Source organism: Rhinoraja longicauda, chromosome 4 (genome assembly GCF_053455715.1).
Source record: "Rhinoraja longicauda isolate Sanriku21f chromosome 4, sRhiLon1.1, whole genome shotgun sequence".
Lineage (NCBI taxonomy): Eukaryota > Metazoa > Chordata > Chondrichthyes > Rajiformes > Arhynchobatidae > Rhinoraja > Rhinoraja longicauda.
Window position 1 is genome coordinate 490,001 of NC_135956.1, and position 27,565 is coordinate 517,565.

At 40.1% G+C, this 27,565-nt stretch overlaps 1 protein-coding gene across 1 annotated transcript in view; it reads left to right on the forward strand.

Moving 5' to 3' along the window:
- taf2 (TAF2 RNA polymerase II, TATA box binding protein (TBP)-associated factor) overlaps nt 1-27,565 on the forward strand; it is a 134,940-nt gene that overhangs the window by 45,198 nt on the left and 62,177 nt on the right. Inside the window, exons 9-21 of the mRNA XM_078397120.1 lie at nt 72-171; nt 2,281-2,366; nt 4,921-5,056; nt 6,430-6,584; nt 6,909-7,023; nt 8,278-8,387; nt 9,066-9,131; nt 9,277-9,529; nt 13,302-13,442; nt 14,399-14,509; nt 15,218-15,411; nt 16,810-16,949; nt 18,561-18,630. Coding sequence (XP_078253246.1) covers nt 72-171; nt 2,281-2,366; nt 4,921-5,056; nt 6,430-6,584; nt 6,909-7,023; nt 8,278-8,387; nt 9,066-9,131; nt 9,277-9,529; nt 13,302-13,442; nt 14,399-14,509; nt 15,218-15,411; nt 16,810-16,949; nt 18,561-18,630 — 1,677 coding nt within the window. The remainder of the gene's footprint in view (nt 1-71; nt 172-2,280; nt 2,367-4,920; nt 5,057-6,429; nt 6,585-6,908; nt 7,024-8,277; nt 8,388-9,065; nt 9,132-9,276; nt 9,530-13,301; nt 13,443-14,398; nt 14,510-15,217; nt 15,412-16,809; nt 16,950-18,560; nt 18,631-27,565) is intronic.

The following is a 27,565-nucleotide window of genomic DNA, read 5'->3' on the forward strand; positions in this document are numbered from 1 at the left end:
TGGTTTGAAAATGATTTTATTATGCTAATTTTAAATTCAATCTTTTTAATGTCATCTATTCACCTTTGTAGGTCAGATGAATGGGTGTTGAAAGGAATCTCTGGATATATATATGGCCTTTGGATGAAGAAAACATTTGGTGTAAATGAATACAGACACTGGATAAAAGAGGTAACAAACTAATCTTCCTGTTAAGTTGTACCAAGTTTTTTATACATACATATAAATTTTAGATACCTTAGGTTCTCAGTGACTGAATGTATGACTGACAGTGCTGACTGAACTAAACATTTAGATGAACAAGAGGCCAGATTGAAAAACAGAAATGTAATTTAATTGTAAGACTGAAGACCACTACAGCAAAAGAGAGAGGGATGTGATCATAGAATGATTTGCAATAAAACATTTCAAAATTGGGATGTTGCTCAGTCAGGAGTCAGTGTGGGTTAGTGAGGCAAGGACGATGATGAATAATAATTATTGTGTTAGAGGGTAATCCAGGTTAGTCGGGAAGTGGTGTTAGGTAAATTAAATTAAATGGATTAAAGGCCGATAAATCCCCAGGGCCAGATAGGCTGCATCCCAGAGTGCTTAAGGAAGTAGCCTCAGAAATAGTGGATGCATTAGTGATAATTTTTCAAAACTCTTTAGATTCTCGAGTAGTTCCTGAGGATTGGAGGGTAGCTAATGTAACCCCATTTTTTAAAAAGGGAGGGAGAGAGAAAACGGGGAATTATAGACCAGTTAGCCTTTCATCGGTAGTGGGGAAAATGCTGGAGTCAGTTGTTAAAGATGTGATAGCATCACATTTGGAAAGTGGTGAAATCATCGGACAAAGTCAGCATGGATTTATGAAAGGCAAATCATGCCTGACGAATCTTATAGAATTTTTCGAGGATGTAACTAGTAGAGTGGATAAGGGAGAACCAGTCGATGTGTTATATCTGGACTTTCAGAAGGCCTTCGACAAGGTCCCACATAGGAGATTGGGGTACAAACTTAAAGCACACAGTATTGGGGGTTCAGTGTTGAGGTGGATAGAGAATTGGTTGGCGGACAGGAAGCAAAGAGTAGGAATAAACGGGTCCTTTTCGGAATGGCAGGCAGTGACTAGTGGGGTACCGCAAGGCTCAGTGCTGGGACCCCAGTTATTTACAATATATATTAATGATTTGGACGAGGGAATTGAATGCAATATCTCTAAGTTTGCGGATGGCACGAAGCTGGGTGGCAGTGTTAGCTGCGAGGAGGATGCTAGGAGGCTGCAGAGTGACTTGGATAGATTAGGAGAGTGGGCAAATGCATGGCAGATGCAATATAATGTGGGGTTATCCACTTTGGCGGCAAGAACAGGAAAGCAGAGTATTACCTGAATGGTGGCCAATTAGGAAAAGGGGAGATGCAATGTGACCTGGGTGTCATGGTGCACCAGTCATTGAAAGCAAGCGTGCAGGTGCAGCAGGCAGTGAAGAAAGCGAATGGTATGTTAGCATTCATAGCAAGAGGATTTGAGTATAGGAGCAGGGAGGTTCTGCTGCAGTTGTACAGGGCCTTGGCGAGACCGCACTTGGAGTATTGTGTACAGTTTTGGTCTCCTAATCTGAGGAAAGACATTCGAGCCTTAGAGGGAGTACAGAGAAGGTTCACCAGATTGATCCCTGGGATGGCAGGACTTTCATATGAAGAAAGACTGGATAGACTAGGCTTATACTCGCTGGAATTTAGAAGACTGAGGGAGGATCTTATTGAAACATATAAAATTCTTAAGGGGTTGGAGAGGCTAGATGCGGGAAGATTGTTCCCAATGTTGGGGAAGTCCAGAACCAGGGGTCACAGCTTAAGGATAAGGGGGGAGTCTTTTAGGACCGAGATGAGAAAACATTTCTTCACACAGAGTGGTGAGTCTGTGGAATTCTCTGCCACAGAAGGTAGTTGAGGCCAGTTCATTGGCTATATTTAAGAGGGAGTTAGATGTGGCCCTTGTGGCTAAAGGGATCAGGGGATATGGAGAGAAGGCAGGTAAAGGTTACTGAGCTGGATGATCAGCCATGATCATATTGAATGGCGATGCAGGCTCGAAGTGCCGAATGGCCTACTCCTGCACCTATTTTCTATGTTTCTATGTAATATAGCCACCAGAGCTTTTGGATAAGTAAGAGGAAGACTGATTTAAAAGAACAATAATATAATCAGATACAAAAGCATGGATAAGTTTAAAATTATTCAGAATAGTTCATTTGATCTGTATGATGCAGTAAAATCTTTGTATAATATCTCTAGGAACTGGACAAAATTGTGGACTATGAATTGAAAACTGGTGGTGTTTTGCTGCATCCAACATTTACTGGAGTGAAAGAGAAAGAAACGTAAGTAGTCCTTTGCTTGTAATTGACTAACATAGAAAGTTACAGGATGTTTATTATTCATATACTTCCTCTCGAAAAAGCAAGTCCTGATCAATATAGAGCCACTAGCGACGGCAGATGCTGCAATCTGGAGAGAGAGGAGGAAGAAAAATCAGGGGCCAGGCGAAGGCAGGGATGGGTGATGAGCAGATAGATGGAGGAGGTGAAAGGAACTGGAACTGGAACTGGAACTGAGCAATAGTAATGGAAAGAAAGTGTGAGCGGAGTTGGGGGGGATGTTTAAATTGTAGTATTCAGCGTTCATGAGTTGGGTTGTAGGGTATCCTAGTGGAAGATGTGGCAATGTTCTTTCCGCTTGTGTGTAGCTTCACTGGCAGTGGAGTAGGCCAAGGACAGACAGGCAAGGGAATAGAAGTACAGGTCCACCACCGATTTCCTATTATGCTTGGTTTTAGAGCCTTGCCATTTTGCTGGACCAACAGAAGTCACAGCTCTGGGGGGCTAAGGTACTGGCCTGCAAAGTTGGCCGCGGAAGTCAGTTATGGGAATGGGTCTGTCGGCTCGGCCGGGCAGAAATTCCAGAGCCCCGACCGCAGGGGGCAAATTCGACCCGCTGATCCACTGCGGTGGGCGGCCCTGGAAATGGATCTGCCACCTCTGGCCGGGCCGAAGTTCCAGATCCCTGGCCGCATGGGGCAAAATCCACCCACTAATTGGCATGGAAGTCTCGATGAGGTAGAGATTGGCTTCTTCAACCATCCTAGGCATCACATTTTCGGAGGGATTTCTGGTAGGGTGAGGATTTCAAGAGCACACTCGTAATTTTGTCACATTAAAGTTGACTCTGCACCACCAGTCACTCACCCACGAGGAAGAGGCCACATCGAGAGCACCGAATGCAGTAGATAAGGTTGGAGGAGTCTAGCCTGGAAGGGCTGTTTGTGTCCCTGAGTGGAGATGACGGTGGAAGTGTTGGGACAGGTATTGTGAGGTTGCAGGAGAAAGTGCCTCTGGTGGGGGAAGGATGAGGGAACCAAGGACTGGAAGGAGTGGTCTTTGTGATAAACAGAAAAGGGTGGGGTGGGGAAGATGTGACTAGCAGTGGGACTGTGTTGAAGGCGGTGGAGATGTTGGAGAATGATGTGTTGGATATGGAGGCTGGTAGGGTGAAAGTTAACAACAAAGGTACCTCAATCCATGTTCTGTCTGGGGGATTGTCATTTGTGGGGGGTGAGCAGAACTGCGGGTAATGGAGATATAATACTTTTGGTTGTGCATGATGTTCCTCTGAACTTAATCTATAATTGATTGTTACCGACTGGAATCTAATCAAAGTTATCGATTACAGAATTCGTAATTTTTTTGTCACTTTGATCTCTATTGTCGCTTTGATTATTATTGATGAAAATGTTCAAAATACATTTTATATTGTTAACTTAACATTCCTCAGATTAATTTGCCCACTGATGTCAATTTATTATTCTTTTTAAAGATTTGGGCATGAAGTTAAGTATCCCACAGTTGTGCAGCCATTAACGTTGCTTCCTCACAGCTCCTGAGATCCGAATTGAATCCCAACCTTGGGTGCTATTTGTGTGAACTTTGATCTTCTCCCTGTGAATGCATGGGTTTTGCTTGGGTGTTGTGATTTTCTCTCTCATCCCAAAAACATGCAGGTTGGAAGATTGGCTTCTATAAATTACCCCTCATATAAATGGATGGCAGGAGAATTAGGGTTGGGGATGGAGTTGATCAGTTTGGAAAAATGGGATTAGTCAGCTGGTTTGTACAGACATGGTGGGCTGAAGGGCCTATTTCCATGCTGTATGAACTGCCGCTGATTTGAAATGTAAATGACTTGCTTTCATGTAATATAGCTCTCTTTTTCATTTGTTTATGCTGTTTTTCACCAGACTTGTTGTAAACTGCTATCTGATATGCCAACTGTCTTCATTTATTATAAAAACAATAACTTCATTACAATGCAATTATTAAATCTCATAATTTAAAAAACATATTTGTTCACAGGATGTGGGCTTTACTGGCAAAGGCAGTATTTATTGCTGATGTTAAACATCTTGCAAAAAGATGGTAGCATCCTACCTTCTTAGCACGAGGAGCATCCCTGATTTGCTCAACTTAGTGTGAATATTGCTTGCCCCAACCTCATAGTTATTCATTAAACGCTCCATACTGAGCTGGGAAGCACAGATATCATCTCCTCCAGCACAGCAGCATGCAGCCTGAGTGGATGTCTTATTGTATGTTGAAGCAGCAGAGCGTGATAAGGAATCAGCACTTCGCTGTGTGCTGAGGGGGTACTAATGTCATAGAATTTGATTCATCCCTTTTAGTCCAGACCAAATACCTTTATAGATGTTTATCTGAAATGTATTTTGTATTTAACATGTCTACCATGCTACATATAACTGAACTTGACATTGAAAAAAAGGGTAAACTGGTGACATTGCTTAAACAATATAAAATCTTTGTGAAATGTTGTTGCATGTGCTACAGTTGCAGAAATATTTCAGTTATTTTTAAACCCTAACAGCCCAGCACCCCACTTGCACTTTTCAATTCGACATCCACATACAATGTCCTGGAAGTATTACAAGATGTTTCAGTGCAAAGCCCACCTTGTAATGCGACTCATTGAAAATAGGATCAGCATGGAATTCATGTTACAGGTTTGTGGGATTAATTCATTTAGGTATTGGAAAAGTTATTTTCTGAAATCTGAACTAATTTACTTAAAAAAAAATTCATCTCCAATTGTTTTCTTGAATCCTCTCCACTCGCATACTATAACGTTCAAGCCTAGATTTTTCAGTCAGCTGTAAAATTAGTCAGTGAAAATTAGCTACATGGATCCAGCAATTTCAGTGATATAAAATACACTAGTTCCAGTGTTGGCTGTTGTTCGTCATTAGTTGAAATTCTATCTTGGTGTCCAGAGCCATATGATGATTTACAAACTTTGGACCGTGCCCTGCTCCCCATAATTGATCTGTTCACCTGTTCTTTCTTGTCTTATTGGCCCAACAACATGACATGAGCAGTAGCAGGCCTCCTAACTGCCCAGTGAATAACTTCATTCTTAAAGTACTTCTGGTAGATGTAACATCTGCAAAAGCACTGCTCCCAGTTGCCAAGCTCTTGTGGATGTTTAAATGTCACTGACATTGACAGACCCTTAAAGATTATTAAAAATAAAATAAATTAAAAATTAAGGGTCTTTCTATCTCCTTTTGTGTTCTTAACGGGACATCACATCTGATATCTGCTCCAAGTTGTTGCAGGATCTCAGAAGTGATTTTTTTCCCTTGTGGAGAACGTTGTATGACTTCTGAATCAGTCTAAGTTTGAAAATACCACATTTAACAATGCATGCAAAGAAATGCCAGGCTTGCTACTAGCCTTGTTATACACCAGAAAAAAACAGACCATAATTCCAATAGAGCATTATGAAGTAGGATGTTACTGGACTTTGTGTCCCTCAGTACTGGGGTCTTTTATTTATATATTTGCTAAACTCTACCACAATTGCACTAAGCCTTTGGTGCTGTATATCGCCAGTACCCTTACCTGGAGGAGCCTATAAGGTAGCAGAAGCTTCACTACAAATTGGGCATTATCAACCTCCTTTATTCTGAAGCAAAGTTGCAGTAAAAATTTGGTTTGATTCAATTAATAAAACAGGTTTAATTATACATTCTTGGATTGTGCTCTTTTTATGTGCTAAATAATCATGGTCTTAAAATTGTACCAGGGACATTTAAAACATTAAGCCAAAGTTCTCCCTTTCATCATTTTGGTTCTTAACAAAATAAAGAAAAGGGTTGCTCAAGAGTGTTATTCATTTACTTACTGATAGTCCATTGGAGTAATAGAAGACACTTTTTATTCCTTCAACAAAACAGCAATGAATTTATAGAAACCACTGTTAGGAAAAATGAACTGTCAGCGTTCATCAACTAAAACTTGCAGCTTTCAAATAGTATAAACTTTTTAGTTGTGAAACTGTATATTGCTATCCAACAAAGTTTGTTCATTAATTTAGGTCTTCAACAAACTGTTAAGTTTGGCCAGCACCGCTTCTTCGCAGAAGTTTCAATCACATATGTGGAGCCAGATGCTGCTTTCAACAACTGGATTCTTAAAATCAATTTCAAATGTGTCTGGAAAAGATATTCAACCTCTAATAAAGCAATGGGTGTATCCTTTAGTTTTTTTTCTCAATACTTTTGAAATTTTGATCATTTATAATGATCAGAATCTTAGCTTGGCATGCAATAGTAATTCTTTAATGTTTTTCTTCCAAAATACAAATGATCCCATTTGTGACAGATAACTGCAACAAAATGCAAACATATGTTTCTTCCCTTAGCTCTGCTTATTTTTTTGTTTTGTACATCCTATGCTGTCAATTCAGATAGAGGTGTTACATTATTAAATATGTCTGGGTCATCTTTTCATTTATGACAACTGTCAGACTCGGTAATGTTCAATACGTGAAACATCCTTAATTATATACTGTAGTGACCAGAGCAGTGTGGTGAAGTTCTTCGGCAGCTTTGCATTTAACAGGAAAAGGAACATCTTGGAACTGGAACTGAAGCAAGATTACACTTCTTTGGGAACTCAAAAATATGTGGTAAGATCAACCAAATTCAACTAAGCTGATTGAGAAGTATAATGCTGAATGACTCAATTATGGAGAGTCCATCTTGGAGTCCGACAGTATAAATTCCCAGTTAATATTGTTGGAGCTCCATTCTCATTTATCAGATATGTGTGAAATTTGATGGCCAGCTTCTAACAGAAATGAGCGCATGAATGCAGCAATTTGACCTCTGGAAAATACATATTTGGAACATTTTCACAAGTCAGAGAAATTGTAAAGCAATGTTTAACTTAACTCTCTGTTTAACCTTACTAACAGACTACCTGCCAACCATCCTTAAGTATATTTTAATTATGCAAACTGATGAATATTCTTGGCTCATTATCTTAAAGGAGGTTTTGAGCCTGAACTTAAAGGAGTCGATGGAGGGGGCAGTTCTGATGGGGAGTGGGATCCTGTTGCACAGTCTTGGAGCTGCAACCGCAAAAGCGCAGTCACCCCTGAGCTTAAGCCTAGACCGCGGGATAGTCAGTAGCCCCAAGTCGGCCGACCTGAGGGATCTGGAGATAGAATGGCGGGTTAGAAGATTTTTGATATGGGTGGGGCAAGCCGGTTTAGGGCTTTGTATGCAAATAGGAGGTGCTTGAAATCGATTCTATACCATACTGGGAGCCATAGTGGAGAGAGGCCAGAATCGGGGTGACGTGGTCCCTTTTACGGGTACCAGTCAGGAGTCTTGCTGCGGTGTTTTGGACCAATTGCAGGCGGGACAGGGATGATTGGCTGATCCCAGTGTACAGGGAGTTGCAGTAGTCCAGGCGGGAGGAAATAAATGTGTGGATGATTTTTTCTAGATCGTCAAATTGGAGGAATGGTTTGATTTTAGCTATGGTTTGAAGCTGGAAGAAACTGGCTTTTACCACCGAGTTGACTTGCTTGTCAAACTTAAAAGCGGAGTCAAATATCACGCCAAGGTTTTTGACATGAGGTTTGACTAGGGTGGATAGGCTTCGAAGGCTGCCTGTTGTCGTTTTGATGATCTCAGACTTGCTCTCGTTTAACTGAAGGAAGTTCTGTGCCATCCAACATTTTATGTCCTCAAGGTATCACCAAAATGTATTCTTGGATCAAGCTGTGAGTTATCAGCTCCAATGTCTCCTTTTGAGGTTATGCATCTACTTTCCTGTTTGATAAAGCTCCTTTGAAATAATGTGGGACATTTTGTCATGTTAAATCAAAGGTTTGTTGTATTAATATAAATTATTCCATAAACATTCTTTTCAGGGACCTTTAAAAGTTACCGTACAAGAACTAGATGGGTCATTTAACCACACTCTACAAATTGAAGAGAACAGCCTAAGGCATGATATTCCTTGCCATTCTAAGAGCAGACGGTAGGTATTCGTGTCTGGGAAGGTCAGACTTTAGTAAATTAATTCATATTTATCCCAGTTTTTAAATTTGCATTTTTTAAATGTTGTAGTCACACTCTAATCTCTCTCAAAATTTCTTTCAATGGTGTGAAAATGTCTGGAAAGGATGAATTTATTACATTTTGCGGATTTCTCTCTCACAATCTCCGCACATTTCTTTCCCTGATCCTCGGCCTGACCCCGCCTCGGTCTGCCTCCCCCCCCCCCGGATCTGCTCCCCCCTCGGTCTGCCCCACCTCGCCCCTCTCTGCTCCCTCTCCGTCTGCCCCCTTTCCGTCTGCCCCCTTTCCGTCTGCCCCACTCCCCGTCTGCCCTCCTCCCCGCCCGCCCCCCCCTCTCCGTCCGCCCCCTCTCTGCCCGCCCCCAGTTGGCCAATCAGTGGAGACTGGAAATACAGAACTCAAGTACTTAAAAGCATTGGTACACTCTTATTTACTTTCACCAAGTGGCTAAAATATCTCCAAGATTATAACATATCAGGTACAAACAATTTTTAAAAAACTATCTGCCTATATATATTCATGGCTATGCTTGAAAGGATGTATTTTAATGATTTTACAGCTTTAAACGACTTTCACACACACAGTGATTTGTTCATTTTTTTAATTCATGATATCAGTCAATTTTCTTTCTATTCAGAAATAAGAAAAAAAAGATTCCACTGTTGAATGGGGAGGAAGTGGACATGGATCTTTCTGCAATGGAGTAGGTCTTTTTCATTGTGCTAATATTTTTATCAGTAGAAACAATCACTTTTATAGCCATCCTTTGGTTTGCAAAAAGATTTAAGACAAAATTAATATTTTCTTACAGCTGAGTGAGATTAAAGTTGTATTTTATTCTCTTTTAGTGCTGATTCTCCATTACTGTGGATAAGGATAGACCCAGATATGTCTGTTTTGAGAAAGGTGGAATTTGAGCAGGCTGATTTCATGTGGCAATACCAGCTTCGTTATGAAAGAGATGTGGTTGCGCAAGAAGAATCAATTCATGCTTTAGAAAAGTTTCCCACACCAGCATCTCGATTAGCACTGACCGATATCCTGGAACAAGAACACTGCTTTTATAAAGTACGAATGCATGCCTGCTTCAGGCTAGCAAAGGTGAACAGTGAAAACAGTTTGTAATAATATGATCATGGAATGTGATTTATTGAGATATTTGGTTGAGTGCACGCTGTACATGGGATTACTGCTTTTTTGTACATTAAATTGTGTAGACTACTTTCTGGATATTATGCAATTGATTTGGGGTAATCCAATCAAGCAACATGCAAATAGGCCCTTCTGTTGGCTTTCGAATACTTGCCTATATTACACCCATTCTACTGTTTTGCCCCATAGCCTCTAGGTCATAATATTTCAACTGCTCATCTGAATACTACTTAAATGTGAGAGTATCTGCCTCAATCATCCCATCACGCAGTGTTTCAGATTTCAACTACTTTTTGGGGCAAAATGTTCTTCTTAAAATCCACTTGAAATCTCCTTCCATTAAATTATCCCTATGCCTTCTGGTCATAGACACCTCTGTTGAAGTGGTAGGTTTCTCACTATTTATCTTATTGTATTCCTTATAATTATTGTATACCTCATTGGGTCACCCCTCAGCCTTCTTACTGTCAAAGAAGCTCAGCCAATCCGATCTGCCCTCACACCTGAAACTTCATCCTCGACAACATCCTGGTGAATTTCCTGTGCATCTTCTCCAGTGCAATAGTATCCCTCTCATAGTGTGGTAACCAGAAGTACACACTTTATTGTGGCTGTGATTTAACTAATTTTTGATATAATTGCACCATTTCCTTCCTGCTTGGGCCCAAGCCTCTCCTGCATTGGTGCAGCACCCTCTCTTCCTCCCCCTCTCTTCCTCCCCCTCCCTCCTCCCCTCCCTGCCACCCCCCTCCCCTCCCCCACTCCATCCCCCTCAACCCTCCTTATCCCCTGGAGATAGATTTAAACTTTAAAATGTGAATAACTTTAAAAATATAACACTGATTTCAATGAAACTTCTTCCATTAGCACCAAAGGGACGACGGTGAGTAAAGTGGGCCTAAAATCGTTGCGCTATCGTGTACCGTTTTGGATGTAGTTCAGGAACAAACAAACAAATGAGAGTTTTAGTATATAGATGTTCCAGTTATCACATATGTCGCCTTAAACACCACCACTGCTGCCTTCTGAGATCCTTAACCATGTACACAGATGTTTTATCATTTGGGGAAATGTCAAAAGGCAAGGGAATTTACAACAACTGGAAGGATAATGAGTGGTGTGGAGGAAGATAGTGATCTTGTAAGGCACATTCGCAAGTCAATAAAGATAGCAGGACAAGCTCGGTAATCATTTTAATCAGGTTTCTGGATGCTTTTATTCATTATTCAAGGGACAGAATATAAAAATAGGGAAGTTGCACTGGAACTATACAACACTGGTCAATAGACAATAGGTGCAGGAGGAGGCCATTCGGCCATTCGAGCCAGCACCACCATTCAATGTGATCATGGCTGATCATTCTCAATCAGTACCCCGTTCCTGCCTTCTCCCCATACCCCCTGACTGCTATCCTTAAGAGCTCTATCCAGCTCTCTCTTGAATGCATTCAGAGAATTGGCCTCCACTGCCTTCTGAGGCAGAGAATTCCACAGATTCACAACTCTCTGACTGAAAAAGTTTTTCCTCATCTCAGTTCCAAATGGCCTACCCCTTATTCTTAAACTGTGGCCCCTTGTTCTGGACTCCACCAACATTGGGAACATGTTTCCTGCCTCTAACGTGTCCAACCCCTTAATAATCTTATACGTTTCGATAAGATCTCCTCCCATCCTTCTAAATTCCAGTGTATACAAGCCTAGTCGCTCCAGTCTTTCAACATACGATAGTGCCGCCATTCCGGGAATTAACCTAGTAAACCTACGCTGCACGCCCTCAATAGCAAGAATATCCTTCCTCAAATTTGGAGACCAAAACTGCACACAGTATTCCAGGTGCGGTCTCACTGGTCAGCCCATAGCTTGAGTACTCTATGCTGTGCTGGTCACTGCATTTTAGGAATGATGCAAAATTGAGATGCTAATGACTACATAAGATGGAAATCTGAAATAAAAACAGAAAACATAAATAATTGACAGGTCAAATGGAATCTGGAGAGACAAACAAATTACATTTTTAGTTGATGATCTTCCATCAAAACTAGGAAATGTTGGAAAGTTATTTTAAGGTGCACAGAAGTGTGGGGAGTGGAGAGAAGTATTAATGGTAACTGAGTGAGGAATACGAAGGCTTATGAATTGAAACTACTCATCAGTTCTTCCAGGGAAGCAGTAGTTCATTTGTACAACTGCCAATTTAGTATACTGCCTTCAGTGTTAACGATGTAGTTTTCTCTACTTTGCAGAGACTTATGCCTGTTTAGGTGGTTTCTGTTCAGAATACCTCCATTCAGTCTCAAATGGTGACATCTAGCTTCCAGATGCCCCCCCACCTATTCCCCCTCTGAATTCTGTCCTTGGCCTCTTTCTCTGTCGTCCGAACATAGCTCAGAGAACAGCATCACATCTTTAGACCAGACGCTTTGCAGCTCAACAATTTGAGATAACTAGCCTTTCAATTGTGCATCGAAGTTGGCCACTTCCAATAACTGGTCTTCAACCTGTAACACTAACCTAATTTTTCTCTCTTCACAGATGGTGTCAGACCATCTGGGTGTTTTGTATATTTTACCCTTGCTAACTTACCCTTGCATTTTACATCTTTATTATCGGCAATATGTGATTGCACAGGAAAAGTTTACAACTGTAACATTAATTGAGAGAATAGTTAGGCATGCTTTCTTTGGAACCGATGGTGGCGAGGTGAGATTAATAACGAGATTAACACAATCATGAGGCACATAGGATAGGATGGGCTATTATCTTGAGCATAAAGGTAAAAAAACCAAGGAGTATAGATTTAAAATAATTGATAGCAAGATTAAAGGGTAAACAAGACAGGTGTCCAGAACTTATTGGCTGAAAGAGTGGGTGATACAGCATTCTTTATTGCATTTAAACAGTATTCAGATGTGACCTGCTCTTGAAGCACAGGCCTAATGCTGAAATGTGGGATTAGGTTTAGTAACTTTATTTTAACCAACATAGAGACATCGGGACAATGAATTCCTTTTATGTCATACTTTCTGAGATTCACAAAACAATAATATAAACCAGACTAATGGTTGGCGTTAACAGCGTTACAGCAAATTCAACCAAATGGGCAAGTCCAGTATTTGGAATGAGTCGGTCTAATTCTCAACAAATGGAATTATCTGTTCAAAAATACAGAAATGTGGCTTTCCCTTTAGTTAGGCTTGTATATTTCACACATGATGTCTCTTTAAATTTACACAGTACATTAACTAGTATCTGGAATAAGAACAAACTGCAGGAGGAACTCAATTGATCAGACAGCATCTGTGGAAGGAATTAACAATATTTCTGGTCAAGATTCTTTAGACTGATGGAGTACAGGCAAATAGCCAATAGAAAGAGATGAGGAGGAAGGGTGGGGTGAGAACAGGCAAGTGAAAGGTGGATCTCGGTAAGGTGGGGATGAATGGCAGATGAACCAGGTATGGGAGAGGAGGATAATAGCCAAGGCTGGAGATAATAAGCGGAGAAGACAAAATGGTGGAAAGGAAGCTGAAAGTGAAATGCAGAACCGAAGGGTGGGATGGTGAGCAGAAGGGGATGAGGAGGAGGGTGGGTGGAGAAGAAAAAATGGGAGACCCAGAGTAGGGAGGGTCTGCTGATTTTCTCCAGCAGTTTGTGTTTTGCTTAAGATTTTGGCATCTGCAGTCTCCCGGGTCTTCAACTAGTATGTGGAATTGTTCCTTCAGATTGCAAATGCCATGGTGAACACTTGGACAGGTCCTCCAGCCATGAAGTCGCTTTATACTCGCATGTTTTGCTGCAAAAGTTGTTCAAATATTGTTAAGACCAACAATTTCATGAACTTTCAGGGCTACTTTTTACAGAAGGTAAAACATTTTCATAAATGCCATAATTGGGATGGTTGAATTAAGTGATTGTAGCTTTTTAAACAGCTGATATTATACCATGAAGCCTGACTGTGGGCTGCCTGCCATAGTATCTCATTATACTTATTTAGTTTTCAATAGTGACATTTTTTTACAGTTCTCTGAGGCCATTTTATGGTTGAATAGTTTGTAGGAAAAGATTAGCACCAATTTTATTTACCAAAAATAATTAAAACATTATTTAAAGCCCTGTAGCATGATGGAGAGCACTCAACCGTTGTTATATTGCTGTCTATACTTAGCTTTAAAGCAGATGATATTTTGCAAGTTTTCTTTCCGGATTTGCTTTCTTCCTCCAAATTTCTAAATGGAAAATTTCAATCGAAATTAAGGTGTTAGCTTGACTCCTCCAGTGGTAGTATACATAGTTCTGTTTCAAGGTGTGGAAACAGAAACTGAGCACAAAATCAAGGTTGACCCTGAAGTTAAATTGTTAAAAATCACAAGAGATTAATTTGAAGTAGAATGTTACTTTTCTTCCCCCTGAATTTTGGCTCTTGTTAATCCTTCAGGCATAACCAAGCAGATAAACTGCTTAGTTAATGGATCGTTCTGTGCAGTTTGTCAGCCTTATTTGGCTGCTAATATGTGACGGTCCTTCAATAGTTCTAAATTGGAGTCAAGGATGGGAAAGATGAGATTTTAAATGTAATTTCTTTCATTTAATGATTGTGAACCAAGAGCATGGTGTTGGATATTTTGATAATTCAGTCTTAACTATTAACTATCTTTATTTTCCTTAGCACATTGATCAGTTGCTCCATGTTAATAAAATATACCATTCAGTCAGTTAGAAATCACGAGTCAAGCAGTAGATTATTTTCAAAGAGAAATGACATCTCAGGTGATAAAGTGTATTTCTGAATGTTAGCTAATGCATTTTGTCTGTTTCATAGACCATGCCTGTTGCTATGGCATTGCTGCGGGATATCCATAACCAGTGTCCCAAAGATGTGTTGGCCTTTATTTTGGACTTAATTAAATATAATGACAACAGAAAGAACAAGGTAATACAAAATTTCCTTTTGCACCTTAAAACCTCTGGGATTCTACAATTATGGGTTTAGAACAACTGACACAAGGTTTTTTCCTCTTATGCTTCCTGGTTATGTTATCAGTAAAAATTGAGAAAATTCATATATTCTTAAAGTATTATTTTTCAAATACCTCTGCTTAAAACCACTTGAACACCAAACAAAAACAAAACAATTATTTGTCTTTTACCCATGTTTGGGGAATCAAGAAATAGAGGTTTACCGTGAGAGAGAAAATATTAGGAATCTGTGGGACAACTTTTTCACATGGAGGGTGGAATGTGTATAGAATGAACTGCCAGAGGAAGTGATTGAACAGCTCCAGGGGCTAGCAGAATCAAGGGATATGGGGAGAAGGTTACAGATTGTGGACGATCAGCCATGATCACAATGAATGGCGGTGCTGGCTCGAAGGGCCAAATGGCCTCCTCCACCTATTTTCTATGTAACAGGTACAATAACAACATTTAAAAAGACATTTGGATATGTGCATGGATAGGAAAGTTTTTGAGGGAAATGGGTCAATTACAGGCAAATGGGAATAACTTACATGGGCATCTTGGGCGGCATGGATGAATTGGGTCGAATAACCTGTTTTTTGTGCTCTGTGACTTTATGACTATTTCTCTTTGCACCATTTATTTCAAAAGTTGCATTTAAAAATATTCTTTTCCACTTTAGTTTTCGGACAACTACTATCGTGCTGAACTTATTGATGCACTTTCAAACTCAGTGACGCCTGCAATTAGCATCAATAATGAAGTTCGAACATTGGATAATCTCAATCCCGATGTACGATTGATTTTGGAGGAGATTACCAGATTTTTAAATATGGAGAAGTTGCTGCCAAGTTATAGAAATACAATAACTGTCAGGTACTTCATTGATAAATATTTACAAATTCACATAATCGTGATATTAAGTGAGTGGAATTAAGTGAATGAAAATTTAAGGTTCAGCAATAACAAAATGTTGTTTTTTATATTCCCATTCTTTTTCATTTTCTGAATACTTTTAATATCTGCACGATGAGGCTACCTGAAAAATTGTACCTTAAGTGCAAAAGGTACAGTTCACAATATTTTAGAGATTTTTTAATATCAGCTATTGTACATATCTGCAGGTTGCAGGTTATGACATTGAGTACATGTGACATTCATAGTGAAGTGCAATGAGAGATTTGCAGCCATTTTATTTAACATTATCAGTTTTGAGGTTTATTTGAGATTAAAGAATCAATTCAAATGCTTTGAGTTTCCTGATAAGTAGCAGTATTAACATAATTGTAGAATTTGAGGAAAGCCACTAAGTTCGTGTCAGTGCAGGTATTGGCTTTTCAGGTACAGATATCTTTTGCATTCATATCCCATATCCTGAAAATATCCACCATGAATCAATGGAGGCTAGCCTCAAAAAAAGACAGCTGAGGGATTTGAGAACAAACACATGATGTTTGGAGTTGAAGAAGAAAGTGCTGGAAGTACTCAGTTGGTCTGGCATCATCTTTGAATGGAAAACATGAAGTGAAGTCACTGAATATTCATCAAATGACGATGGGCCTGTGAATCTACATTTTACTGGAAGAGTTGGAGGATTTATATTTAAAATATAATGTTTTGTTTTGATATTTTTCTCTTCCTATGTCGATCCACTTATATTCATTTTAAAAATGACACTTGGAAATGTGGAAATTATCCTTTCTAGCAGAAACAATGACACGCACATGCTATAACACAAATCAAATTATACTCACACCATTCTCAGCAACAGTCCTTGAAATTTCCATTTAATATTATGTTTAGTTTTGGTCACCCTACTATGGGAAGGATGTCATTAAGTTGGAGAGAATGCACAGAAAGTTGCCAAGACCCGAAGGCTTGAGCAAGGGGAGAGGTTGGGCAAGTCAGGACTTTATTCCTTGGAGCACAGGAGGCTGAGGGGTGATCTCACTGAGGTGCATACAATCAAGAGGGGAATTGAAAGGGTGAATGCACAAAATCTTTTCCCAGTGTAGGTAAATCAAGAAACGGGCAACAAGTGAGAGGGAAAAGATTTTATGTGAAACTGAGTGGAAACTTTTTCAAACAGAGAATGGTGCCGAACAGCATTTTAATGACTTTTGGATGGGTTTATGGATAGGAAAAGTTGAGAGTTATATGGGCCAGTCACATGCAAACGGACCAAGTCGAAGGGCCTCTTTCCCTGCTTGGACGAGTGACTATGCCAAAAGTGTTTCTCAAAATGTTTACTTTATATAATTCTTCAATTTGCAGTTGCTTGAAAGCTATACGTATACTTCAGAAGAATGGCCATATCCCCAGTGATCCATCACTTTTTAAATCATATGCAGAATATGGGCACTTTGTTGATGTTCGTATTGCAGCTCTGGAAGCAGTTGTAGATTATACGCAAGGTATGACCTTGATCTCTGAACTTGTAGAACTTTCTCCCTTGTACAAAATACTATGAACATTAGATAATGCATTGTTTTCAGTTATCACAAATTATTTTAATGGTTAATTTTTGTATGTAATTCTTAAATTGTGATGGGATAATAAACAAAGGAGTGGCGGAAACATTCTTTCACACTTTCTACAACTAGCCTTTTTGGTACTTATTGCCACTAGTTTACTTAACATTTCTTTAAGGACCTTTCATTATTTTCTGTGAGTTAACTTTCACCCTTTATTTTCCTTGCACCCTGGAAAGGGTGCACCTCTCCATCTTGTTGCCGCTCCTTTTAAATATTTTAATCTTTTGTACAATTCTTAGCTTCAAGTCAGAAGCAGGGTCTCGACCCGAAACGCACCCACTCCTCTCCAGAGATGCTGCCTGTCCCACTGAGTTACTCCAGCATTTTGTGTCTACCTTCGATTTAAACCAGCATCTGCAGTTCTTTCCTACACTCTTAGCTTTATATTGTCCATCTTTCTCAATAGCATTCAGCTTGGAGCTTGCAGTCCACAAAATAACACTAGCACAATTTTTTGAAATGATTGACGTAGATTATTATTGCATAAATAGTTATTTTTTATAGCTTTAATGTATTAGTGCATGTTGCACACAAAGTATCCTTTCTGTGTTGCAAGTATCGCTGGCAATGTCGCACTATTGTATTTTTGTTTTTGCATAACCCTAATGCTATAAACCAGGGTCTCCAGCTCAATTAATAATTATCACAAGTAACCTACGTACAATTTACTCATACTCATTCTTTATTGTTTATCGAATAAAGTTTATTGATTTGACTCCAATTATTCTCAAATATCTACTTTTCTATATAATATAATTTGATGCCATTCTTTGCTTTTGCTTTTTTCAATGACATTTCTTTAATTATTCACAAAATGCTGGAGTAACTCAGCAGGTCAGGCAGCATCTCAGGAGAGAAGGAATGGGCGATGTTTCGGGTCGAGACCCTTCTTCAGACTGAGTCTCGACCCGAAACGTCGCCCATTCCTTCTCCTGAGATGCTGCCCGACCTGCTGAGTTACTCCAGCATTTTGTGAATAAATACCTTAGATTAGTACCAGCATCTGCAGTTATTTTCTTACACTTTCTTTAATTATTAACATATTCATGATAATTTAAATATTTTCTAGAAGTAATTCATTTATTGCATAAATGATATTAAATTATGCCACAAAAATAAAACATTCATTATTCAAGCATAAGTTTTGTAATTGAACTGTTTCTAACCTGTGACCAGCATTACAAAAGATCTTTAACTTATCAAAAGAATATGAAAACTGATTAAAGTGAATGATGATCATTTTGTTTGAGAGGGAGTTACCACATGAGATTATAAAATAGAACCATGCTTTTGTTTTTTTTAAAAATCTACATATTATTACTTCATATTACTTTTATAAAGTTGCAGATTTCTCATCACTCAGATTAATTTTTAAATCCTTGCATTCATTTTCTTGAACTCTTCAAGAAAAATGTTATATATTTAATCCCTTGTGAGCTTCATTTTGAATATTTATTTGTTTCGTTCTTTTTGAAATTTATTTTTTTACAGTGGACAGGAGCACCGATGAATTGCAGTGGCTGTTAGATCTGGTCCAGAATGATGCTGTACCCTACATAAGGTTAGTCTTGTTAAAACAATTGTAACTAAGGCAGAATCCTTGTGAACTTTTAAGAATTGAACTGATCAAATAATATCAGAATTAGTGCATTATTCGAGGTTGATTTAAAAATGGTATTTGGAAATTGTTTAATACAACATTTTCTCCTGATTGTATTATTTTGCATGATAATTTATTTTTAAAATTTCTAATTCATAGTTTATTTCAAACTTTATTATATTTAAAGCAGCTCTACTTGTTTATTTAAAATATGTTTCTTTGTGCAGAATTATATTTACATTTTGTGGGAATTACATCAGACGATAAAACATAAGGAATTATCTTCAGAATTGGCATTAAATAAACCTAAAATAAACCAAGGAAGAGTGTAGATAGTGCCAAGAATATGAAGAAATAACTGAATATCCTTGTCTGTTCTGAGCACAATGAGACCCATAAAAAAAATATAGTAAAAACTAACTAAAAAGGAAATAAGAAAATTGCACAAAACTTCCCCCTTTTCAGATTATGTCTATTCTTCATCAAAAGCTAACTTTCCTCCAAGTCCCCATATTTCTATAATTTCTAAAGTATTCAAAAATCTGTCCATTTCTGCCTTTAGTAAACTCAACAACTTTGGAATATTGTGCCATGCGATATGATCTTCCAAAGATTCACAATTCTCTAAGCAGAGTTTTCCCTATCATTTTAAAATTCCTGACTAATTTTGCCTTTGATCTTAAACATAGAAAATACAGAAAACATAGACAAGGAGGCCATTTGGCCCTTCGAGCCAGCACCGCCATTCATTGTGATCATGGCTGACCATCCACAATCAGTAACCTGTGCCTGCCTTCTCCCCATATCCCTTGATTCCACTAGTCCCTAGAGCTCAATCTAACTCTCTTTTAAATTCATCCAGTGAATTGGCCTCCACTGCCTTCTGTGACAGAGAATTCCACAAATTCACAACTCTCTGGGCACCCCTCCCAACCCTTCCGAATTTGGCGGAAAGTTTCCGCTTTCTTATTTCATTTCCGCCATTCCGATTTTGCCTCACATTTTTCTGCAAAACAGTCGGTAATTGCAATTTATCAATTCGGACGCTAGGGGTTCCGCGAGAAATCCCCCCGCCATGGAAGTCTCCCCAAAAATGTGGCACCTAGGCTGAGCATGGGAGCCAATCTCAACCTCATCGGGACTTCCACGGCCGATTGGTGGGTTGAATTTACAACCTGCGGCCAGAGCGCTGGAACTCCAGCCCAGCTGAAGCCAGCACATCTATCCCCATAACCGACTTCCTTGGCCAACTGGATGAACCAGCAAAGCTCTGGAACCAAGAGTGCCAGAAAATCAGTGGTGGAACTGTAATGAGTAAATATTAAATTTAAGTCCAAAATTATATAACTATATTAATTAATTAAGACGGGGTTAAAATATAAAACACAGCAGAAAAGCCAATTACCACCTTTTTGGGTTGATTATCAATTAATGTGCAAATTTACTTATTCGCCTATATCAACTCTTTCTTCATAACTTAGGCATACATTTTATGACCATTGTTATTTTATTCAATACCAAGAGAATTGGGATGTGTAAGGAAAAAGCAATATAGAAAAAGCAAAACAAAAACAATTTTTTCTTTGTATTGCAAAAAGTATCTCTGTTCAATAACCTTTCTATAAATAGCAGAATATACTATTTTTTCACACATGAATGTAATGCAATGCGTATGTATGCGCATTTGGCATGCATACTTTGTTTGCTGAAAAGTTGCATTACGTGCCATATTATGAATTTTGATGTAAAATTATGAATTTTGGACATCAAAATTATACGTTTGTAAAATCAAATGTTGGGAGGTCTGTCTGGGTGAAAAAACATTTTCTCACCTCAGTTTTAAATGGCCTCCCCTTTATACTTAGACTGTGGCCCCCTGGTTCTGGACTCCCCCGACATTGGGAACATTTTTCCTGCATTTTCCTCCAGTCCTTTTATAATTTTATACGTCTCTATAAGATCTGCTCTCATCCTTCTAAACTCCTGTGAATACAAGCCCAGTCTTTCCAATCTTTCCTCATATGACAGTCCCTCCTTCCCAAGGATTAACCTTGTGAACCTACCTCACTGCCTCAATAGCAAAGACGTCCTTCCTCAAATTAGGAGACCAAAACTGCACACAATGCTCCAGATGTGGTCTCACCAGGGCCCTACACAACTGCAGAAGGACTTATTTGCTCCTGTACTCAAATCGTCTCGTTATGAAGGACAACATGCCATTAGCTTTCTTCACAGCCTGCTGTACCTGCACGCTTACTTTCAGTGGTGCACAAGGACACCAAGGTCTCGTTGCACTTACCCTTTACCTAATCTGACACCATTGAGATAATAATCTGCCTCCTTGATTTTTCCGCCAAAGTGGAGAACCTCACATTTATCTACATTATACTGCATATGTCATGCATCTGCCCACTCACTCAACCTGTCCAGGTCACCCCGCAACCTCCTAACATCCTCTTCGCAGTTGACACTCACCCAGCTTTGTGTCATCCGCAAACTTGCTAGTGTTACTTCTAATTCCATCATCCAAATCATTAATATATATTGTAAATAGATGCGGCCCCAACACCGAGCCTTGCGGCACTCCACTCGCCACTGCCTGCCATTCTGAAAAGGACCCATTTACTCCTACTCTTTGCTTCCTGTCTGGCAACCAATTCTCTATCCATGTCAATAACCTACCCCCAATACCATGTGCTCTAATTTTGCTCACCAATCTCCCGTGTGGGACCTTATCAAAGGCTTTCTGAAAGTCCAGATACACTACATCCACTAGCTCCCCTTCATCCATTTTACTTGTCTCATCCTCAAAAAATTCCAGAAGATTAGTCAAGCAGGATTTCCCCTTCATAAATCCATGCTGACTTGGACCAATCCTTTTACCACTATCCAAATGCACCGTTATTACCTCTAATAATTGACTCCAGCAGCTTTCCCACCACCAATGTCAGGCGAACTGGTCTATAATTCTCCTTTTTCTCTCTTGCTCCTTTCTTGGAAAGTGGGATAACATTAGCTACCCTCCAACCCACAGGAACTGATCCTGAATCTATTGAACATTGGAAAATGATCACCAATCCGTCCACGATTTCTAGAACCACCTCCTTGAGTACCCTGGGATGAAGACCATCAGGCCCTGGGGATTTATCAGCCTTCAGACCCATCATTTACCCAATATCATTTCTCGCCTAATGCAAATTTCTCAGTTCCTCTGTCTCCCTAGATCTTCTGCCCTCTAGTATATCTAGGAGATTGTTTGTGTCTTCCATAGTAAAGACAGATCTGAAGTACCTGTTCAACTCTTCCGCCATTTCCTTGTTACTCATAATAATTTCACCCGTGTCTGCCTTCAAGGGACCCACATTTATCTTTACTACTCTTTTTCTCTTAACATGCCTAAAGAAGCTTTTACTATCCTTCTTTATATTCTTGGCCAGCTTACCCTCGTACTTCATCTTTTCACCCCGTATTGCCTTTTTTGTTACCTTCTGTTGTCCTTTGAAAGTTTCCCAATCCTCTGGCTTCCTGCTACTGTTTGCTATGTTATACATCTTTTCTTTCAGTTTTATTCCATCCCTAACTTCCCTTGTCAGCCACGGTTGCCTCTTGGTCCCCATAGAATCTTTCTTCCTCTTTGGAATGAAATGATCCTGCATCTTCTGGATTATGCCCAGAAATTCCTTCCATTGCTGTTCCACCGTCATTCCTGCTAGGATCCCTTTCCAGTCGACCTTGGCCAGCTCCTCTTTCATGCTTTCGTAGTCCCCTTTGTTCAACTGCAACATTGATACTTCTGATTTAACCTTCTCCCTCTCAAATTGCAGATTAAAACTAATCATATTATGGTCACTACCTCCTCGCGGTTCCTTTACTTTGAGTTCCATTATTAAATCTGGTTCATTGGACAACACAAAATCCAGAATTGCCTTCTCTCTGGTAGACTCCAGTACAATCTGCTCTAAGAATCCATCTCGGAGGCACTCTACAAACTCCCTTTCTTGGGGTCCAGAACCATCCTGATTTTCCCAGTCTACCTGCATATTGAAATCTCCCATAACCACAGTGGCCTTACCTTTGTTACATGCCAATTTTAACTCCTGCTGCAAATGACACCCTAAATCCAGGCTATTGTTTGGGGGCCTGTAGATAACTCCCATTTGTGCCTTCTTACCTTTACAATTCCTCAATTCTATCCACAGCGACTCTACCTCGTCAGTCCCTATGTCACCCTTCGCAAGGGATTGAATTTCATCCCTCACCAACAGAGCTTCCCCACCTCCTCTGCCCACTTCCCTGTCCTTTCTATAAGATGTATAACCCTGAATATTTAATTCCCGGTCCCGATCCTCTGTAATCCCCACAATGTCATACCTACCAATCTTTAACTGAGCCTCAATCTCATCCACTTTATTTCTTATACTTCGCGCATTCATATATAATACTTTGAATCCATTACCCACCTCACCTTTCACATCGATTCCTATATCACGGCCATTCTCTCCTATCCCTTCGTGAGTTTTCTGTCCCGTTAATTCTCGGGTCTTTCTTAACTTTTCCTATACGCTCTTTCCTTTTACCTCCATCCTTGTCTATCCCATTTGTCTCTTCCCCCCCCCCCGTACCATTTAATTTAAATCCACCCGTGTAGCAGTGGCAAACCTGCTTGCCAGATTGCTGGTCCCCCGCCTCTCTTCCAGTACTTAACTTTACAACCATTGGGGACCATCTTTCTAAATCTATTCTGTCCATCCCTGCCAAAAACAATTTTCCTCCTTATTATTAAATGATTAAAAATAAATTATTACTAAATTCCCTTATCCTCTGAATGAAATCACTTCTCATTCTGTTAAACTTCAGTGGGGATAAACTGATCTCTTCTTTATCAGACAAATCATGATGCCAGTAATAAAGGCTGTATTTTTCAGAGTCATGCACAGGAATAGTCCATTCAGTCCATTGCATCCATGTTGGAGAGCTTTTCAAGCTTTTTTTGAAGAGCTGTTCAATTAGTCCCACTCTCTGACACTTTTGACAGTTGTGTGCATTTTCTTTCTTGAAGTATTTATTCAAATCCCTTTGAAGGTTCCTGCAGAATTTCTGCCTTCTGTGCAACGTATTCTAGGTTTGTTCTTCATCTTGGCCTCTCCTTCCATTGTGTTCAATCTGAGTCCTCTGCTTACCTATCTTCATGCCCCAGCTCCTCCAATGACTACACACAGGTGGCGCTGACTTCACACATTATGAAGTCCCTGGAGAAGCTGGCGCTCACTCACCTGCGCCTCCTGGTTAAGCCGTACCTTGACCCCCTGCAGTTCACTGGATTTTATGTTTTATGTATTTTGTGTTTTTATGACGATTGGCAGATCAATTTCCCTCCTTGGATAAATAAAATTATTGTATCGTAAGAATAATTTCTCTTATGTTATAAAAGCCTTTGTGATTTGATCACCTTAACATCTTTAAGTTATCAAATGGATTCCTTTTTTCAAAAATTGATAACAATGAAATGCATATTTGTTGGGAAATAACTTCTTAAAAAAAGGTGTATCAGTGTTTTTCACATTTTTAATTTGATTGTCAAATTTCACTTTGTGGGATTGAGGAAGGTGGGTGGGGTGATTAGAATTTTTTTTGCTCAGTTATCATTCATAATCATTCATGATTATTCAAATTCTTATTTTTCCAAGCCAAAAGTCTTTTTTTTCTACTGACCTTATGCCATCATGGTTTCATTGTCATTTTCTTTTCTCCATCTGTAAAGGTCAAGTACCATGGAAAATGCAATTCTTAACCTTGGTTTTGAGATAACAACATCTATGTTCTCCTGACAGCTAAAACACTGAATCTATGTCTCCACAGATACTGAATGTCTCTAGCATGGTTTATTTTTTACTATTGTTTTCCCTGTTGTTATTATATTTTGTGTTTTTTCGGGGTTTTTTGGTAATTTTTCATTTTAAAATCCTCTTTTTTGGGGGTACTCTTTTTAAAACTTTTTTTTTAAGCCGATTATCCATTCTCGTCTTCTGTGATTATATTTTTGCTCCCAAACTAGCCTTTTGCTCTTTTCGATCCTGGTGACGTAATTGCCTTATTCATTCCACTGATTGAAAAGCTGACATTTGGTGTATTGCTTACACCTCCTTCAGGATCAACTTACTGAAGAAGCAAATGGGGTTTTATTTTAAATTTTAATGGAGAGGGTGAGAGATTAAACAAGAATAACAAAAGAGAATAGGAAGAATAAGCTGGAAATGAGTCGAGTGAAAATGAAAAGGAAGGGAGGGAGCAGAAAATGGTCAGAGCAACTACCAGACTGACCCACTAGCTTTAAAACATGTTGCACTTGGTGGCTACTCTTTGTGATGAAAGAATCTGCAAAATTCAAGGAAATTATCACCCATTTGTCAAAAACATCTTGTCTGCTCTTGTTTTCATTACCTTTAGCACTATGCGGTTTTAAAAATCAGCGTCAATAAAAGTACTGCTTTTCTTCATTGCAAGGGTTTACATTTTTTACCATTTCGTCCTTGGGATGGGATTAAAAACTAAAATAAATCTTGGAAAAATTATTCCACTACAAAAATGAATGATCATACATTAGAAAGGAGCAATGTTTTCTGATTCACATGCAAATTTCTTGTGGAATTTGTGCAAGTATGTTTTTGATCGTTTTCCTGAACTGAGCAGGCCCTTGTTTAATTTTGGATTGATCCCGTTTCTTTTGTACGACTGATGTATACCTGTAGAATTAGTCTTTCGCCTCAGTCATGCCAGGTAGCTTTTCTAACCAATAGGTTATGTGTTGTGTCATTGCTAAGGTTCAAGTATTTTATTAATAAATGGTCTATCTGTTATGTTCTATCGATTCCAAAATTGAGGGACATCTCTTGTAAACCAAAATTTAAAAAAATAGTGTTCCAAAGTGAAGTGAAAGGATTCTATGTCTCATCCCTCAGACTTGTAGATGTTTGAAACTCCAAAAGCCCTTTGGCCCAAGTGATTGAATGTTTATGTCTGGAAAATGATTTAAGAAAGTAAACCTGACAGTCTGAGAAGAAAATGACTTTTGTTTTAAAAGGCAGACCCGAAGTGGATGAGGAAATGGGAAAATAACAAACTGGAACTAATATCAAACATAGAAAATTGGAGAACATCTCAAAGAAAAATGATGGGGCTGGAGGGTGGGGGACGCTGAACTTTTCTGGGAAATGTGAGAATTGCAAAAGTTATAGAAACATAGAAACAGAAAATAGGTGCAGAAGGAGGCCATTACTGACTAAACATTTGGTTAGAAAGAAAGGTTTAACAATTAGCCGACAGAAAAGATGACTTGCATTTATGTCGATCTGTTTTAAATGATTCGAGTTGTCTATTGTATATTGTCATGACAAAGCATCTTCCAACCACTGAAGTACTTTGTGTGGGAAAGAACTGCAGATGCTGGTTTAAATCAAGGGTAGACACAAAATACTCGAGTAACTCAGCGGGTCAGGCAACATCTCTGGAGAGAAGGAATAGGCTCTTTATAAGTGTAGAAGCTGTTGCAATGATGGAACCTTTGCAGTCGGGTGTCACACAGCAGGATCCCACAAACAACAATCTGATAATGACCAGATAATATGTTTTTATATTTGTGTTTGGGGGACTAGATGTTGGCAAGGAATTGGGTTAACTTCCTTTGAATTGGTCTTTGAAATATTTCATAGAAACATAGAAAAAAAATAGGTGAGGAATAGGCCATTCGGCCCTTCGAGCTAGCACCGCCATTCAATACGATCATGGCTGATCACGGATAATAAGGACGAGGATTGGGCGCGAAGTCATTCCAGCAGACTTGACCGGTCTGATAACTGTGTAATAAAACCGAACGTCCCGAAATACCAGGCTTCTCGCCTTTATTTCGGGCCTCTTTCGACGCGCCACATTGGCGACCCCGAACAGTCCATTGATAGTATGATGGAAAGCCGACTTTTCGTCCGGCTTGCAGGCCAATCAGGCCGCAGCTGTCGACGCGGTAGGCATCAAGCTCCCAACATTCTGGACCACCCGGGCTCGCGTTTGGTTTCACCAAGCGGAGGCCCAGTTCCAGCTGCGGGGCATCACAACAGATGACACCCGCTTTTTCCACCTGGTGGGAGCCCTTGACCAGGAAACAGCCGAAGAGGTCACGGAGTTCCTCGAGGACCTCCCCACCCACGATAAGTATAAAGCCCTTAAGGAGCTGCTGCTCCAAACTTACGGGCTATCCAGAAAGGCTCCTCCATATGCAGGGCCTAGGCGACCAGCGCCCATCTAGCCTCCTGAAGGAGATGGTTGCGCTACTTGACGGGCTCAGACCGTGCCTGATGTTCGAGTATACGTACCTGCTCCTGCTGCCGGCCGACATTCGCCTGCAGCTCACAGACGCCTCCTTCGATGACACCCGGGCCCTCGGCGGACGCGCTGTGGATGGCGCGCCGAGATGACGTCAGCGCCCGATTTTCTCCGGTCGGGCGGGGGAGCTGTGTAAGGAGTGACAGCTGCTCCCCGGAGGCCTGCGAGAACGCCCCCTGTGGCCATTGCGGGTCCTGCACCTGCACATGCACCTGCAGTCCCACACCAGCAGACTCCAGCCAGCACCAGCAGGAGGCACTGGTGTTATTACCACCAGCGCTGGGGTGCTGCAGCCCGACAATGCCGCCAGCCGTGCACGTTCCCGGGAAACGCCGGGGCCAGCTGCCAATAGTCCCCGCGCCGGCCAGCCGCTTCCTTGTGGATACTGGGGCGGAGCTGAGCGTTCTGCTCCCTTCGCTGCTGGACATTCGTTCTGGGAAGCGGGGTCCCATCCTCACCGCTGCAAACGGGAGCCACATTCGGACTTATGGCGTCCGCACGGTGCAAATCATTTTCGGCA